The sequence below is a fragment of the Mesoplodon bidens genome (genome assembly GCF_964165515.1).
Source record: "Mesoplodon bidens genome assembly, chromosome: 14".
Lineage (NCBI taxonomy): Eukaryota > Metazoa > Chordata > Mammalia > Artiodactyla > Ziphiidae > Mesoplodon > Mesoplodon bidens.
Genome location: NC_138170.1, coordinates 53,185,021 through 53,200,410, shown reverse-complemented (window position 1 = coordinate 53,200,410; position 15,390 = coordinate 53,185,021). Strand labels below are relative to the sequence as shown.

Below are 15,390 nucleotides of genomic sequence, written 5' to 3'. Positions count from 1 at the left end.
CTGCTTATTGATGTTGAGCACCAACTTCATTTAATTAAGACAAAAGAGTTACGGTCTCTAAAAATCCCTCAGGGTCCTTAATTTTCAGCTACTCTGCTGACCTATAATAGTAACTAGAAAGGAACAGCAAGAGTCTGGCTTGAAAACAGTTTATGAAATGTAGCTTTTCAGTACAGTAAAGAGTTCTTCACTACTCAGTATAACAAATTTTTTTTTTCTTTCACAAGCCAAAATACTTATCAAGGTTAGATATACTAGCACGGTATTCTTCCTATACCTCAGGTTACATATGGGCATTTCTCATCTTTGAATATATACAAATATGCTAATTAAAGAAGTTTTAACAACTCAATTTTCTGTACTCAACAGTCAGAATTCTCAATCATTAAAACCTGAAATCTCTTACTGACCTAACACCCACCCACATCCTCTTCAAAGACCTATTTATTTTTAAAATGTTTAAAAGCAGTTTAAGTTTTATAAATTTTAACATCTAAATTATTTTTAGGGCAAATAACTATACTCCAGTGTAGTTCACACTCAATTGACTTCCTTTCATAGAAAAAGGGTAGAAATGTTGGTTCTCACCCTGCTTACAGAAGAAACTAATGAAAAAGCACTAGTTTACATAAGGAAAATAACATAACCAGGCCACTCTCCCTATTTTTTTCATTCCCATTTTGAAAACTTCACTTTGGGGCACTAGAGTGTTATCAAATAAGGAAGAACTCTTCCTCTCGTTATTATACCCATTATGACAGCGTAACTGAATTTTCACCATAACTGGATATTCACTTCTCAGTAAGATTCATTCTTATAAAATGATGCAGATTTATTTCTCTAAAATAATCTTGCTGTGTTCATCTTCCTGCCTCCTACCCAACTTCACTTAAACAAGCAGAGAAGAACTTGTTGGTTGAAAACTTATGAAAAGGAAAAGGTAAGGATGGTAGCAAGTCCTGTGATGGCCTGAATCCCAGAGTTCATCAGCAGTGCAAAAATGCCTGTAGTTACAGCAGCTTCCCTTTAGCAGTTGTTTCCTTCTTCCCTAAGGTACGAAGAATCCCTTGGCTCTCCAAGAGCTTAGCTTCACTGTTCTTTCCATTTGGGGTATAATTACAACATTTTGGGAGATTGGTATAAATCCCCTCTTTGTAAAACAAAACAAAGCCTAATCATATGTATTTTGTTGACAAAAACCAAAAATCTGGAAGGTGATAATGTGTTAACAATGATTATTTCTATGCAGTACAGCAAATAGGACTGAAAAGTAGTCATTTACATTTTATACATTCTGTATTTTTGCATTTGTTCTAATAAGCGTGTATTGCTTTTATAATATTAAAGTAGTCTTTGCTTAAAGATATTTTAAAAAAATCAGTGAATTAAAGAAAAAATTCACAAGGAAAAAAGACTTCTGTTTTGATTCATTCTTTGTCAGTACATGCAAAATTATCTGAAGTATGATGTGCTAAGCTCTGAGAATTCCTTAAATTCAAGGCCACGGTTCATGTATTAATTTGTTCCTCACTTGCTCAAATTTTCTTCTCTACTTACTACCTCCCCAACCTCCCACTGCCCGCCCCTGGACAATCTTCCCTCTTTTACGCTAGACTTTGGCCATACTGTTCTCCTTTATACTTCTTGAATGCATTATTTCCCCCTCAATTCAGGGCCTCTGCACAAAATAGAATCCTCCTCCCCCTTTTCTAGCTTAATTCTTGATCATCTTAGAGGCATTACTTCCTCAGAGAAGCTTTCCCCAATTTCTCCAGAGGAGGTAAGGTCCCTTCACCATATGTTTCCACTGTACTCAGTACGTCTTCCTTGGCAGCAATCAGTACATTAGTAATTACTTCTTCAAAATCTAGCATCTTCCCCACTAGATTTAACCTCCATGAGGGCAGGGAGTCTATATTAGTCTAGTTCATTCTAGTCAATTGCTTACTACCTTCATAATTTTTGTCATATCTACACAGAAACTTTGATTATTTTCTTCTTGAAATCAACTTTTAAAATTCAAATATACACAAGACATGAAATCAAGGGCTTGCTATGATGGTTATAAATTTTCGAATCCATGTTAAAATAAATGCATGAGTATCAGAAGTTAAAAAAAAAAGTCCACGTACCCCCTAAAATCATTTGGGTCTTGCTGTGGAATGTGAGATCCACTTTACTAAACTGTGCTAATGTAATCCCAGCAATTGCACAATACTTGACAAATAGTATCCTTTCAACAAACAGAGGCTGACAGTGGGGATCACAAAGACTTACCTTGCTTTTGGCTTCTATACGTAAAACACGACTAGTCTTTGTGATTGGGTCTTCATGTCCAGTTTCCTCAAACAGTTTGCCTTCTGCAAACTTATATGTGTAATATTTAGGGGGGCGTATAGGAGAGCAAAGCTGAAAGGGGCAGTTCTTTGGGTCTGAATTTGTATCCATTATGAATCCACAGGCCCAAGGCGGGAGCTGAAGAAATAAAACAGTTATTTTTACTCTTTATCTAGACACTAAGTATTATTAATTAAAATTCTGGGTCTGCTCCAAACAAGATGATGTGGACATCAAATTTATTTTTATCCATTATCACATAATGCTTCATCTAAGGGTAACTTCAGCACAACAAAAAATATTTCAAGTGAAAAACAAAACTCTATGCAAATGACCAATAAAATAAGGAAAATGGTTTATCATGAATCTAGAATTACATGAAGTCTCCTTCAATAAAAAAGTTTATTTTGGGGGTATATAAACTTGGGCAATGAAACAGCAAAATGATTAAGAATAACAGCAAATCAAGTAGTAATTCCAGAATCCAGAGACATCTCCAAGATCTCTACTCTCATAGAACATGAAATTTCTCACATGTGTTTTTAATAATTTATCCAGCAGCCCTTACTCTGCTGCCTGGACAGCAGCAGTGATGACAGTTATTATTCCAGGGCTACAAACTGGCTCAGCAGCACTAAAGCATTTACAATTTGTTTTTAACTTTAGCTCCCAGGGTAACCATTGTGCAGAAGAAAACCTTTCCCGTACATCCACTCTGAGAGACTCACAGCTATTACGATTAAGATTCTTAACTTTAAGAAAAAAGGAAAGAAATCAAAATTTATTCTCTCAGAGCAGCAGGGTCCAGCCTCAAGCCTTCCACTAACATCCCTCTTACACCTTTTAAAGAACTCTAGTAAGCAGGCTGACAGTGTGTTAGAAATGGTACTGAGAGTCAGAACATTAAAAGAAAATTGCCTTTCTTTTCCTGAGTAATTGTAGAAAGAGCAAATTCCTTAGAAAATCAGAGGTCTTGGCACAGCAACGTCACTGGTGGGCACTATTCAGAAAGGGTAGGTGGGGGATGTATGCATAAAGAGTGTATCATTTAACCTGTAGAAACTATAGCCAAAGAGCTTATGTTCACAGAGCAAATTCCTTGTAATTAATCCAAAGAATCCACTGCCCTGAAACACTAGGGACATAAATTTGCAATGTCTCTCTAAAGAAGTTCCTAACTTATTCTCCTCAGATTGTGGGTTATTTTCAAGGATAATTTGTTTATTTAAATATAAGCCATAACTAGAAAGAAAAATGTAATCATGAAAGTTGGGAAATCTGGTAGCAAAAGTGAAACGAGTAAAAATTGAGACCTCAGTGGGAAAAAAAGGAAGAAGCATTGCTATTAACCTTGTAACAGAGGCCTCAGATTGAGGGCACAAGGCTCCTCAGCCCTCAGGGGTACAAGTTTTTCTCCCCTTTGGTGACACTTTAAAACATTTCCATGTGACTCATGTAGTAAGCTTAGTTTTTTTTTTTTTTTTTTTTTAGTAAGCTTAGTTTCTGATTAAATGGTTCCAATAAATGAAAAAGTCTTTTGGGTGTATTTCTTAAACTAATGGGACCAAGGTTAAAGTTTTAATCATAACAAAAACTGTTCCAAGGCTATGGACTTTTTAAAGTTTGTCCAGCTGATATAGAAGTATTAACTATCTCAAGGATATCTTCAGCCACATTTCCTATTGAGATAAGCCTGCGGTATCATCTATGTATATTAATGAACAGAGCCTGAGAAGAATTATAAGCTGGCCAGGTGATATGCAGATATTCCTTGAGATATTTGACAGAAACACGTTTAGTTTAAGCATTCTACCAGCTAACCACAGTCATTTCATCAAAAGAATGATTAAGACATACATGCTGAAAGAAAATCAGCCCAAGCATGCAGGCTGCTCCAGATGAATTGATGTTAGCACAAAGCAAAACATTTCCTAATTTGCTTTAATTAAATATCATAACCAAATAATATATCATAACTAAAAACATCACCAGGAAATACTGATGACATGATGACCAAGGATATGAGGCAATGTATTAAGGGCTCCACATTTTCTATTGCTGAGATTGAGTTTATAAAGCTCTTTTAGTCAAGTGCCCACTGGGCAGAGATGTTACATACAGAAATACTTTGTAATCCACTCACAGTATGGCTTACAGATGTCCTTTGTATATAGCACTGTCTGTGCGTATTAATCAGTGTTATCCAGTTCATAAAAAGGCTCTGATCTATAAAATTCTCTTTAACTAGCACCTGGTATATAATATAGTATTTGATTCCATGTGATGATGACTCAGAACATCATACTCAGAACATCATAATAGGTACTACAGGTTGGGAAAGGTCAAGGAATAAAGAAATAGAGGATACAGAATAAATGAAAGACATGTTTGTGTTAATGGAAGTTAAAACAATGGAAACTGAGGCATACCTTAAAAATACAAAAGGCCATATTTACTTAGAAATCAAATCTTGGCAAAGTCTCATGACACTCCTAATTCTGAAAGAATTTTGTTATAATAAATGCATTGCTCGAAATTATATATTTTCTCCCATCCCTATTCCTACAGACTGCAATAAGAACAGATGCTCTGCCAGTTTCTGGATTGAAGATGTCTGAATTTGGCATCAATTAGCAAGTGAAAAGACACACTTTGATTTCAGTAGATGAAAGCAGTAAGAAAATTGCTGGAGTTAAAAATCACCATTTTTGTTTTAGGACATTTATATAGCCTTCTAAGGCACCAGACATTACATTTGATAATTTGATAATTTGATTTCATGAAGTAGATGGAAAATTTTGGTTGTTTTATTTAGGCCCTAGTTATTTCTTATTTATACCACTGTAACAATCTCAAAACTAACCTCTATGCCCCTTATCTCCTGGTGCTTTGGTGTACTCTAACACGGCTGCCAGATGACCTCATGAACTGCAGCTTGACTCCTTAAATTATTCCCCTGCCCGCACACTTCACGTTCCCCTCTTCATAATTTACGCATAAATTCACCACCTTGACAAAGAATGTCAAATCATAGCTTCATCACCTAGACATTTATTCTGCTTCAATAAAAATGAATTATTAGCAGCTTCCTGAACATTTTCTGAACTTCTCCAGCTTAGAGCTTCATTTGATGGACTTTCTCAGCCTAGAATACCATTCCCTTCCCCACCCATCGAAATCCTATCTATCCTCTTTGGTTTATCTCAAATTCTACTTCTCCTCAAAGCTTTCCTGGGTCCTCTTCCTTTCCTTTGGGCCCCACAGCACATTTTATGTTTCTGATCCCACTTATTTAAACCCTTCTTATACTTGATCTTTGTGTACTAGTCTAGTCTCATGATAAACTGTATTCTCCTTAAGGCCTGATATTTTGTCCTACTATCTTTCCATTCCAGAGTGCCCAATACAGTACTTTGCACACAGAAATTTGATAAACATCCAGTGAATTTACTGGAATTGCATTTTAACAAAAATTGTGATAATAGTACAGATGGGGAGGTACAAGTGGTCTGTTTGCTGGTCACACAACTCCATCCATATCAAGCAAAACAGAGGCCTCTCTTCTTCCCTTCAGTGCATGCTATCTAAAGTCACATATTAATGCTGCTTTAAAACTGGGCAATAACGTTACCGTTCACCAGTTTTAGCAATAAAATTGGCAAAGAGATGATGAAGACATGAGAATGCAGTGGCAGAAACATAGTAGCAGAAACACAGTGGGCATGACTACTATCCCCACTCGGGGTGTGGGATGGGAACAGGAGGCAGTGGTTAGGCACTAGCTGCCAAGTTGGCCTGAGTTATTACTGTATCTAAAGTTGTAGAGATATGTGATATAGAGATATGCAGAAAGAGGAATACAATGGCGCTTTACCTCTGAAATTCATGCTATAAGACAGTATTTTTAAGTAAAAGTGCACAAAAAGGAAGGTCCTCTAAGTAATTCTAAAACAAACCTCCTAAACCTGATAAAGACCCAATATGCTAAATTCCATTTAAATTAATTTCCTTTTAAGAAAAAGTATATTGGTATTATTCAAAATTTGATGTTGTTAATAAACTGCATATATTTTGACTAATGTATTATCTTTTGAAAATTAAACATACCTTTAGAGACCGAACTGAATCGTCAGCCAGACCAATCACATTAACATAAAGTAGATTGCTATGCTTCAGGAACAGAACACAGTGATCCTTAAACATGTCCAAGTCTACAACTTTGGTATTTCTCTTCATTGTGAAAAATAAATCCCAATTCATAATAGCAGGGGTATCAGCTGCTGTTCTCATTAGCTGTGTGGAACAAAATTAGAAGAGATCTAGGTACCAGAACATGATTACTACAGCATCCAGAGATGAAACCACTGAAAACCAGACCATACTCGTCTTCACTGTTTTATGAAGAGCTGAAGGAACTAACTCTGCATCAGGGCTGAAGTGTGAACATCACCATATGAATGAGCCCAGGCTAGCCTGCTGGGTGGGTATAGCCCAGTGCTTAGCTGACTGGTCAACCAATGGACATTTGAGTGAGAGTACTGACAGCCAGTTGACTGTGGAACTATCAATGAGCCTAGCCAAGACCAGTGAAAGAATTGCCTGAGATCAATCCAAACTGCTGACTCACAAAATCATAAGCTTATAAAAGTTTGTTAAGCCACTAAGTTTGGCTTTGATAACTAATATATTCAGGATAGAGTATGTTTTCATTTACTAACCTTTTTTAGGTACAATTAAAATATGAAGAGGTATTAGCTCTAAGGGAAGAGAAATGGGATTGGTTCTACATAGGAAGGTAGCATTAGTTTTTACAATACCCAAAGCTTACAAAACAATAAACTCTTAGAGCAAGAAATGTTGATGTTAGTGTAACACTCCCTAAGACCCTAAATGGGGACCAGAAGAATACAGGATTTACCTTGAATTCTGTAGGCTCGCCAACATTAGTGAGAATGTATAATTCATCATCTCTGTGTTCTACGTAGTAAAGGACCCCGTGTATTCGCTTCTGGATAAGTACTGGTGGGTCCCAAGGGCTCATGCCATCTATCAACCACACCTCTGAAGTGGTCTTGTTCATAATATTCATGGTGAGAAAACGACTGTCTTTTGTAAGATAAAGGAAAACAAAAAAGCTGCACAGAAGAAAAAGAGAGGGAGAGAGAGATACAAAAACCCAATAAATTTCAAATGCACGCTATCTTGTTAATGACAATATCTCACTGGTGTTCAGTATATATATTAATTTATAATGTAGATAGAAAATAAAAACTCCTTAGTGAATACTGCTTATAAAAACTGGCTATTATATTTCTCATTTCCTCCCCAAAGGCATTCAAAATAATTTTTCTCTAACATTTTATTATAAAAAATTTTCAAACATACAATAAAGATGAAAGAAATGTAAGGTAAATACCGATATACCTACCACTAAGATTCAATCATGGCTAACATTTTGTTATATTGCCTTTATCGTATATCTATGTATCTATCAATCCATCTTTTTTAAAAAAATGCATTTCAAGGTAAACTACAGACATCATCTAACTCTCAATCACATTAATAGATTATAGGGCTTTTTCCTGAGAAGAGGAAATAAACTTCCTAGAGGAGATATGTAACTGTAGGGAAGAAAAGGAATACAGAGTTTCCTTTGTTTTTCTTCTCTGTGCACGTTGGATATCCTTTTTCCTACTCTCCTAGTTTTTACAACTAAACAAACAATAGGAAGAAAAACCCTCACAATCTCACTAACCTAACACATTTTTAAAATTAACTATTTTAATTTTTCTATTTTTCCTTCTAAGGCTTAATTGTATTTTATACATGTCTTTAAATAGATGTAGTTATTTAAAAAATATAGATGCAATTCTGGATTCTGCATTTAGGTTTTTTTTTTTTTTTATTGGCTGCGCTGTGTGGCACATGGGATCTCAGTTCCCCAACCAGGGATAGACCTGCGCCCGCTGCAGTGGAAATGCAGAGTCTTAAGCACTGGACTGTCAGGGAAGTCCCTGCATTTCTTCTTACACATATTATCATCTTCCCCTACATTAGTTATACAGTCTGTGATCATTATTTTTAATGGCTACCTAATATTCTATCGAGTTGAATTATCAAAATTCTTAAAAAATGTAGATTTTAATGTTTCACTGTAATAAATATAAAAGGGAATATGTCATGAAGATAGTTTCCCTCTCCCTAACTTAAAAAAATTAATTAATTAATTAATTTGGTTGTGCTGGGTCTTAGTTGTAGCCGGTGGGCTCCTTAGTTGTGGCTCACTGGCTCCTTTAGTTGTGGCATGTGTGCTCCCTAGTTACAGCCAGTGGGCTCCCTAGCTGCAGCAGGCAGGCTCCTCAGCTGAGGCTTGCCTCCTCCTTAGTTGTGGCATGCGGGACCTAGCTCCCCAACCAGGAAATGAACCTGGGCCCCCTGCATTGGGAGTGCAGAGTCTTAACCACTGCGCCACCAGGGAAGTCCCTCTTCCTAACTTTTATAATTATTTCCTTAGGATAAATTCTTAGTAACAGAAATACTGTTTTAATGATTAAGTATTTTGATGACTCTTGATCAGTATAATCAAATACTATCCCAAGAGCATTACACTAATTCATATTGACACACTGGATGCCTTTAAATATTCTACCTACATGTTTCTTTATTACAAAAGTAATTCATACTGAAAATACTAAAGAATATAAAGAAGGACGATAACCCTGAATTCCACTCCCCAGAGATAAGCATTTTGGTAAAATTCCTTTTGTACTGGATTAATTACCATGTTTGTCAATTTTATTTCTTTGCAATGTGTCCATTTTAAACTTGGTGATGTAGTTTACATTATTGGTCTATAACCATCTCTTTATAAATTAAGGACATTAACTTGTCCTTTTGTTGAAAATACTTTCTCCCATTTTGTCATATGGATTTTTTTTTTACATCTTTATTGGAGTATAATTGCTTTACAATGGTGTGCTAGTTTCTGCTTCATAACAAAGTGAATCAGCCACACACACATGTGTCATATGGATTTTAATTTATTTGTTTACAATAGTTTCTGACGTAAGAGTCTAATATTTTAGATAATCAAGAATATTGGTACTACCCTTTGTAATTTCTTCTATTGATTTTATGCTCTGGAAATATTTCAACCAAACTGAGTGAAATACATATATTTTCACCAAGGGTTTTTTTTTTTTTTTTTTGATGGTTTTATTTTTACCAATAGATCCTTTAAATCTTTTAGGAATGTATGCTAATGTACGAATTGATGAAAACTATTTTTGTCCAAATATTCAATATTTACATTCTAGGGTCTGTTTTAGGGTTATCTATTCTGGTCTCTTTTATTGGTCTGTCAATTTGTATTATTTTAACTGTTGTGCCTTCACATGTTTTAAAATATTGTTGTAAGGCAAATCCCCTGACCTACTTTGCTCTTTATTTTCAACACTTCCTTTGCTATTTTTATCTACTTATTTATGTGTAATGATGACACAGGTAATCAAAAGATAAATTACTCAGTCAATTATCTGGCAGACATGTGGTTACAGGGAAGTGAGAACACAAGCATCTCTGTAAGTAAAGTTTTCTTAGAAAGAGAAGCAAAAACCTACAGTAGATACACAAAATATAAAGAGAAGGGAATCAAACTATAGCACTATGGAAAACCATCAATTCATTAAGGAAGACAGTAGGAAAGGAAGAACTGGGAACTATTGATCCAAAGCAGCTAGAAAACATGAAAAAGATGGCATTAGTAAGTCTTTAGCTGTTATAAATTACTCTAAATGTAAATGAATTAAATTTTCCAATCAAAAGGCATTAAGTGGCTAAACAGATAAAAAAAGAACTAACTATATGCTGCCTATAGTAAGAGATTCATTTCAATTTCATGGACATACATGGGTCAAAATAAAGAAAAAGACATTCCACACAAGTAAAAACCAAGAGGGAGCAAGAGTAGCTATACTTATATCAGACAAAATAGACCTTAACTCAAAAGCTCTATCAAGAGATAAAGAAGGCCACTACATAATGACAAAGGTGTCAATTCGTCAAGAAGATTTATAACAAGCATAAATATATATATATGCACTCGACATCAGAACCCTCAAATATATTAAGCAAATATTAACAGATCTGAAAGGAAAATAGACAACATAATAATAGTAGGGGACTTTAGTAGCCCACTTTCAACAATGGATAGATCATCCAGGCAGAAAATCAGTAAGGAAACCTTGGACGTGAACTATACTTTAGAACAAATGGATCTAACAGACGTATACAGAACATTCTGTCCAACAGCAGCAAAAATAAAAATACCATTCTTCTCAAGTGGACCTGGAACATTCTCCAGGATAGATTATGTGTTAGGTCACAAAATAAGTCTTAACAGGAAAAAAACTGGAAAATTCACAAATACATGGAAATTAAACAATACACTCCTAAACAACCAAAGGGTCAAAGAAGAAATCAAAAGGGAAAAAAAAAAATTGAAGTAAATGAAAATGGAAATACCACACACCAAAACCTAAGGGATACAGCAAAAGCAGTTCTAATAGAGGCATTTATAGCAATAAACACATTAAGAAAATAGAAAAATCTCAAACAAACTTCACACCTCAAGAAACTAGAAAAAGAAGTTAAAGTAATTTTGGCAAACCTTACTTGTGAGAGCAGAATACTAAAACCTGGGGATCAAAGCAAACACAGTAAAAAAAACAGCTCAGTCGTAGAAGTTCTACGAAGACCTTTATTACATTTTCTCTACTGGTATGCTGCCTTTCCCTCTTGGTCCTTCCCTTTGGATTAGGGCTGTTAAGTACAGCTGACCCTTGAACAACATGGATTTGAACTGGTGGGGTCCACTTATATACAGATTTTTCTCAATAAATACATACCACACTACCACACCATCTGCGGTTGGTTGAATACTCTGATATGGAACAGTGGATAAAGAGAATACTTTGATATGGAACAGTGGATAAAGATATGGAACAGTGGATAAAGAGGGTCAACCGTAAAGTTATAGGTGGATTTTCAACCACACGGGAGTCAGTGCCCCTAACCCCCAGTTGTTCAAGGGTCACCTGTATTCAGAATAGACAAACAAATCTGTGCTTTAGAGATGAGATGCCAAACTAGGTTTAAACATACTTAATTATGGTTAATTCTTTTTGGGGTAGAAAAAGCACACAAGAAGCCAAAAATCAAGAATCTTAAATGTATGTATAACTCAATCTTAGAACTTAGGATAGTAACAACATATGGCAACTAAGTACCTTATTCAAGGGTATAGCTCATAGGGTCAATTTTGAGTTTTATTCACAAGATGTAAAATGGTTCACAATCATAAGTCATTGATACAATGTAATAAATTACTAGCTTAAACTGTCATCTCCCAAAGATATCCTTGACAAATGACACATAAAGTAGTGGATCGTATGAAGAGCAGGTTCTAGTAAATTCTCATTAAAACAATCATTATCAGAAAAAAGCAATGACAGCATTACTGAACCCAGAATGTTAGTTCTATGGGTTGGAATAATACAATTTCTCCAGACCTCAAGTTCTTTTTTTTTTTTTTGCGGTATGCAGGCCTCTCACTGTTGTGGCCTCTCCCATTGTGGAGCACAGGCTCCGGACGCGCAGGCTCAGCGGCCATGGCTCACGGGCCTAGCCGCTCCGCGGCATGTGGGATCTTCCTGGACCAGGGCACGAACCCATGTCCCCTGCATCGGCAGGCGGACTCTCAACCACGGCACCACCAGGGAAGCCCTCAAGTTCTTTATATAAACTGGGTGTTGTATAAGATTTTCTTTAAGGTCCTTGTCAGCTCTGAGATTTTATTAAGTGAAGGGTTACTTTTCTTGTTTTGGGTGTCAATTTTACTGTCATAGATTTGGTGTTAAAGATAATTTTTCTCTCTTGCAAAATCTGTTCAGACATTGTCCAAATTATACTGTAAGAGGTGACAGGACCCTGGTGTTAAGAAATAATTTATCATAAATCATTTGGAAAAGTATATCTGGGTAAGAGTTAAGGGATTTTGCCAGATAAATTTATTATCATTTCCTCCCAAGCATGGTTAAGTGGTAATATGAGGCATAAGTCCTGAAGCAAAAAGCATTAGCTTTAAGGAGGAATTACCAAAGTATTGAGGAAAGTAAAATTTAAAGACCAATGTATATCATGGTTCAAAGCAAAGCAATTTAAAATTCAGGTAACCTATATGAAATAAATGGTGAATTCTGTGTAACTGACACCACAGTTATTTTAGTTATGACTTACAAGAGATTCATAACTGCTGCATGGAAACCATATTAAATGTTTAATTAACAACTCCTCTCATGTGTGAGTACAGAGAGAATGTTAGTAACTCAGCATTTGAATCTAATGATATATTTGTATTCACTCTGAAGTTTGAATGTAACTAATTTCCAATTTTGAATTTAAACCACTTATAAAAGAATGCTTATGCTCCTCTTAGACTTATTATATCTGATCCCAGCCAAAATCAATGTTTTAAGTCAACCAAGAGCAGCACTTTAGATAACTAGAGAAATACTTTGAAGAAAAAGACTTAATTGCATTGTTTTAGTACCTTGGGTCTTTTTCTGTGTAAAAACGTTCATTACGCCTGTTATCACCAAAAGTGGCTCGATATACATCATGACAGCGAAGGTTCCTCTGGAAGGTGTAGAATAAAACATCTTCATCTTCTTCATCCTTTACCCATTCTAAAAGAAAATAATTAAAGAATTATATATATCCACCTACTTACAGTTAAAAAAAAAAAAAGGCACAGTGCATTCTAATTTTGAGTGCCAAATAGAAGAGATGTGCAAGTTTATCCCTGGAAATCTAAATCTAACATAGGTTTGACGATGTCTAACCCTGTTATTTATAAGCCAGAGATATTTCCAGAGAATAAGATACTACTACATCAATTCTAAGTTTTCAAGTAGTTATTAGTCTCAGGGTACTCAAGTTTCTAGATAAGAGATGAATATTCAATATTTAAGAAAGACTTTGGTAAAGTCACATTTGCTTTCAGGAGATGAAGTATGTTTAAATCTACAACCTCTAAATCTGAGGAAATTTTGGACCATTTTCTCTCATGCCTAAATGTTTTCTGTCTGTTTTCAAGCCACAGGATATCTCAAACTACCAAATATGGTGTTTTCTAGATCTTACCAGAGGCTGTCAATGGAAGTTTTCACACAATTACATCATGACTGCCACCTGGCTGACAGTGACTGTAAGACATTATTGTATGGTATGCATTCTGATTTTAGAGAGGTTAAAATGTACAAGAGGTACGCCTTAGAATCAATTAGATACCGTATAATTTCTATTCACTGCAAAAGCATTTAGTTATTAAACAATGGGGAAATTTATGGCAGAAAATAAAAAGGGAGGATAAAGTATAAACATATATGTCACTCAGTGATAAATGATAAAATTTAAAGTTGGTTCTATTGGTAAAAATATCATAGCTTTTATTGAATAAGTTAGTTCGTCGTGTTCCAGAGTTCCTTGGTAGTGACCCTGGGCAATGTGCTATAATGGCTTAACAAGATAATGTGAAATGAAACAATCATACCCAAGCTTAAAGTTGAATAAAATATTAAGAGACAATTTATATGTGAAAATGTACTCTAAATAATAGCAAAGAATTACTGATATATTAACATACACTGTACAACCTGGACTCCGATTACAATACTTTTAAAAACATGAACATGAATTTGGATATTTAACTAAAGAAGGGAAGGTCTCCTGAATAAGAGGCACAGAGGAAGGTATGGAGTCCACAGGGATAAACAGATCAGGCATTCATCTTCTCATTCACTCATGTAAGCAAGTAAAAATGTTTGCAAAGTGTGGACAATTCTCTTTACTGTTGCCTTTTCAATGTAGAAGACTGCTTTGGTTGGTGGCTTACCAAAACTGGACACATTTGGGAAAGAAGCTTCCATTACAGGTTGATCACTGAGCTTCACAACTACACAGGTAGATGCTTCAGAATCTTCAGTTCTTATCTTGGCAGCTACATATTTTTCATCAGGAGCAACTCTGATACAATCAATGAAGGGTTGCTCTAATTTAAGTTCCTCCAAATTGAACAAAACTTCATAATTATCATTGTCTGCTGCATAAAGAAAAGGATAAAGGAGATAATTCCACAAAATATACTTCAAAAAATTTTAAACTGTATTTCAATGTTTTAAACTAGCATTCCCCTTTTGGTAGAGGCTACATTTTGGCATCTTTGAACAATGACAGCAGTTTGATGTGTACAGAAAATGGCCTTAGTATTTAATACTACCCTACGCTGTTCGATATTATTCAGTGCATCAACCTATGTGATATTACTTGATAGTTATAGTCTAATATTTGTAGACCATATAGAACCTAGAAAAGTAAGAAAATGTAAGTGAGTAAGTGACCCTGAGTAGTCTATATAGTGCCTAGCACAGTATCCAGGATTTGGTAGATGCTCAAAAAATGCTGGTTCCCACCTCCATTCTCTCTGCAAAAGCTTTTGAATGTAGCTGTTAATTATATCTTAGGCAAACCCAGAAATTAAAAAACTACTCATTTAAAAAAAGAGAGAAAAAATCAGAAATTGAAAACAGCTATTTTCTATACCTTTGAAAAATCAATACCAAATTTCCAATGAAAAATGTGAAACCTGAAAAATCAGATATTTCTTAAAAGGAAAAACTGTTTTGTACCTTCTTCATCTTTGGAACGAACCAAACAGCAGCCCTCTTGATAATAAACAAAACCACCATGTTTAATCTGACAAGGAAAAGAAACAAATGGTTTATTTAATTATAATTTATTCAATAATTTTAAAAAAATTGATTGTTTAGTGATCTGACTAGTCAAGATGAAGAAATGAGATCTTTTATAAGCAAACGTGTTTGCAGTCTATGCATGAACATATAAAAAATACAAAATGAATCACTTTTTACAACATAGTGATTAAGATATGGTTTTCATATGTTTACAATCAATCACTGGAGGAGTTTATAATAC

The 15,390-nt window shown here is 35.0% G+C and overlaps 1 protein-coding gene across 3 annotated transcripts in view; it reads right to left on the bottom strand.

The window, feature by feature from the left end:
* Window positions 1-15,390, bottom strand: part of PREPL (prolyl endopeptidase like) — a 55,116-nt gene that overhangs the window by 9,955 nt on the left and 29,771 nt on the right. For all 3 annotated transcript variants that reach the window (XM_081254961.1, XM_081254962.1, XM_081254963.1), the window contains 6 exons: window positions 15,084-15,150; window positions 14,291-14,497; window positions 12,947-13,082; window positions 7,256-7,472; window positions 6,445-6,630; window positions 2,278-2,475 (listed from right to left, as the gene is read on the bottom strand). In XM_081254961.1, coding sequence (XP_081111087.1) covers window positions 2,278-2,475; window positions 6,445-6,630; window positions 7,256-7,472; window positions 12,947-13,082; window positions 14,291-14,497; window positions 15,084-15,150 — 1,011 coding nt within the window. The remainder of the gene's footprint in view (window positions 1-2,277; window positions 2,476-6,444; window positions 6,631-7,255; window positions 7,473-12,946; window positions 13,083-14,290; window positions 14,498-15,083; window positions 15,151-15,390) is intronic.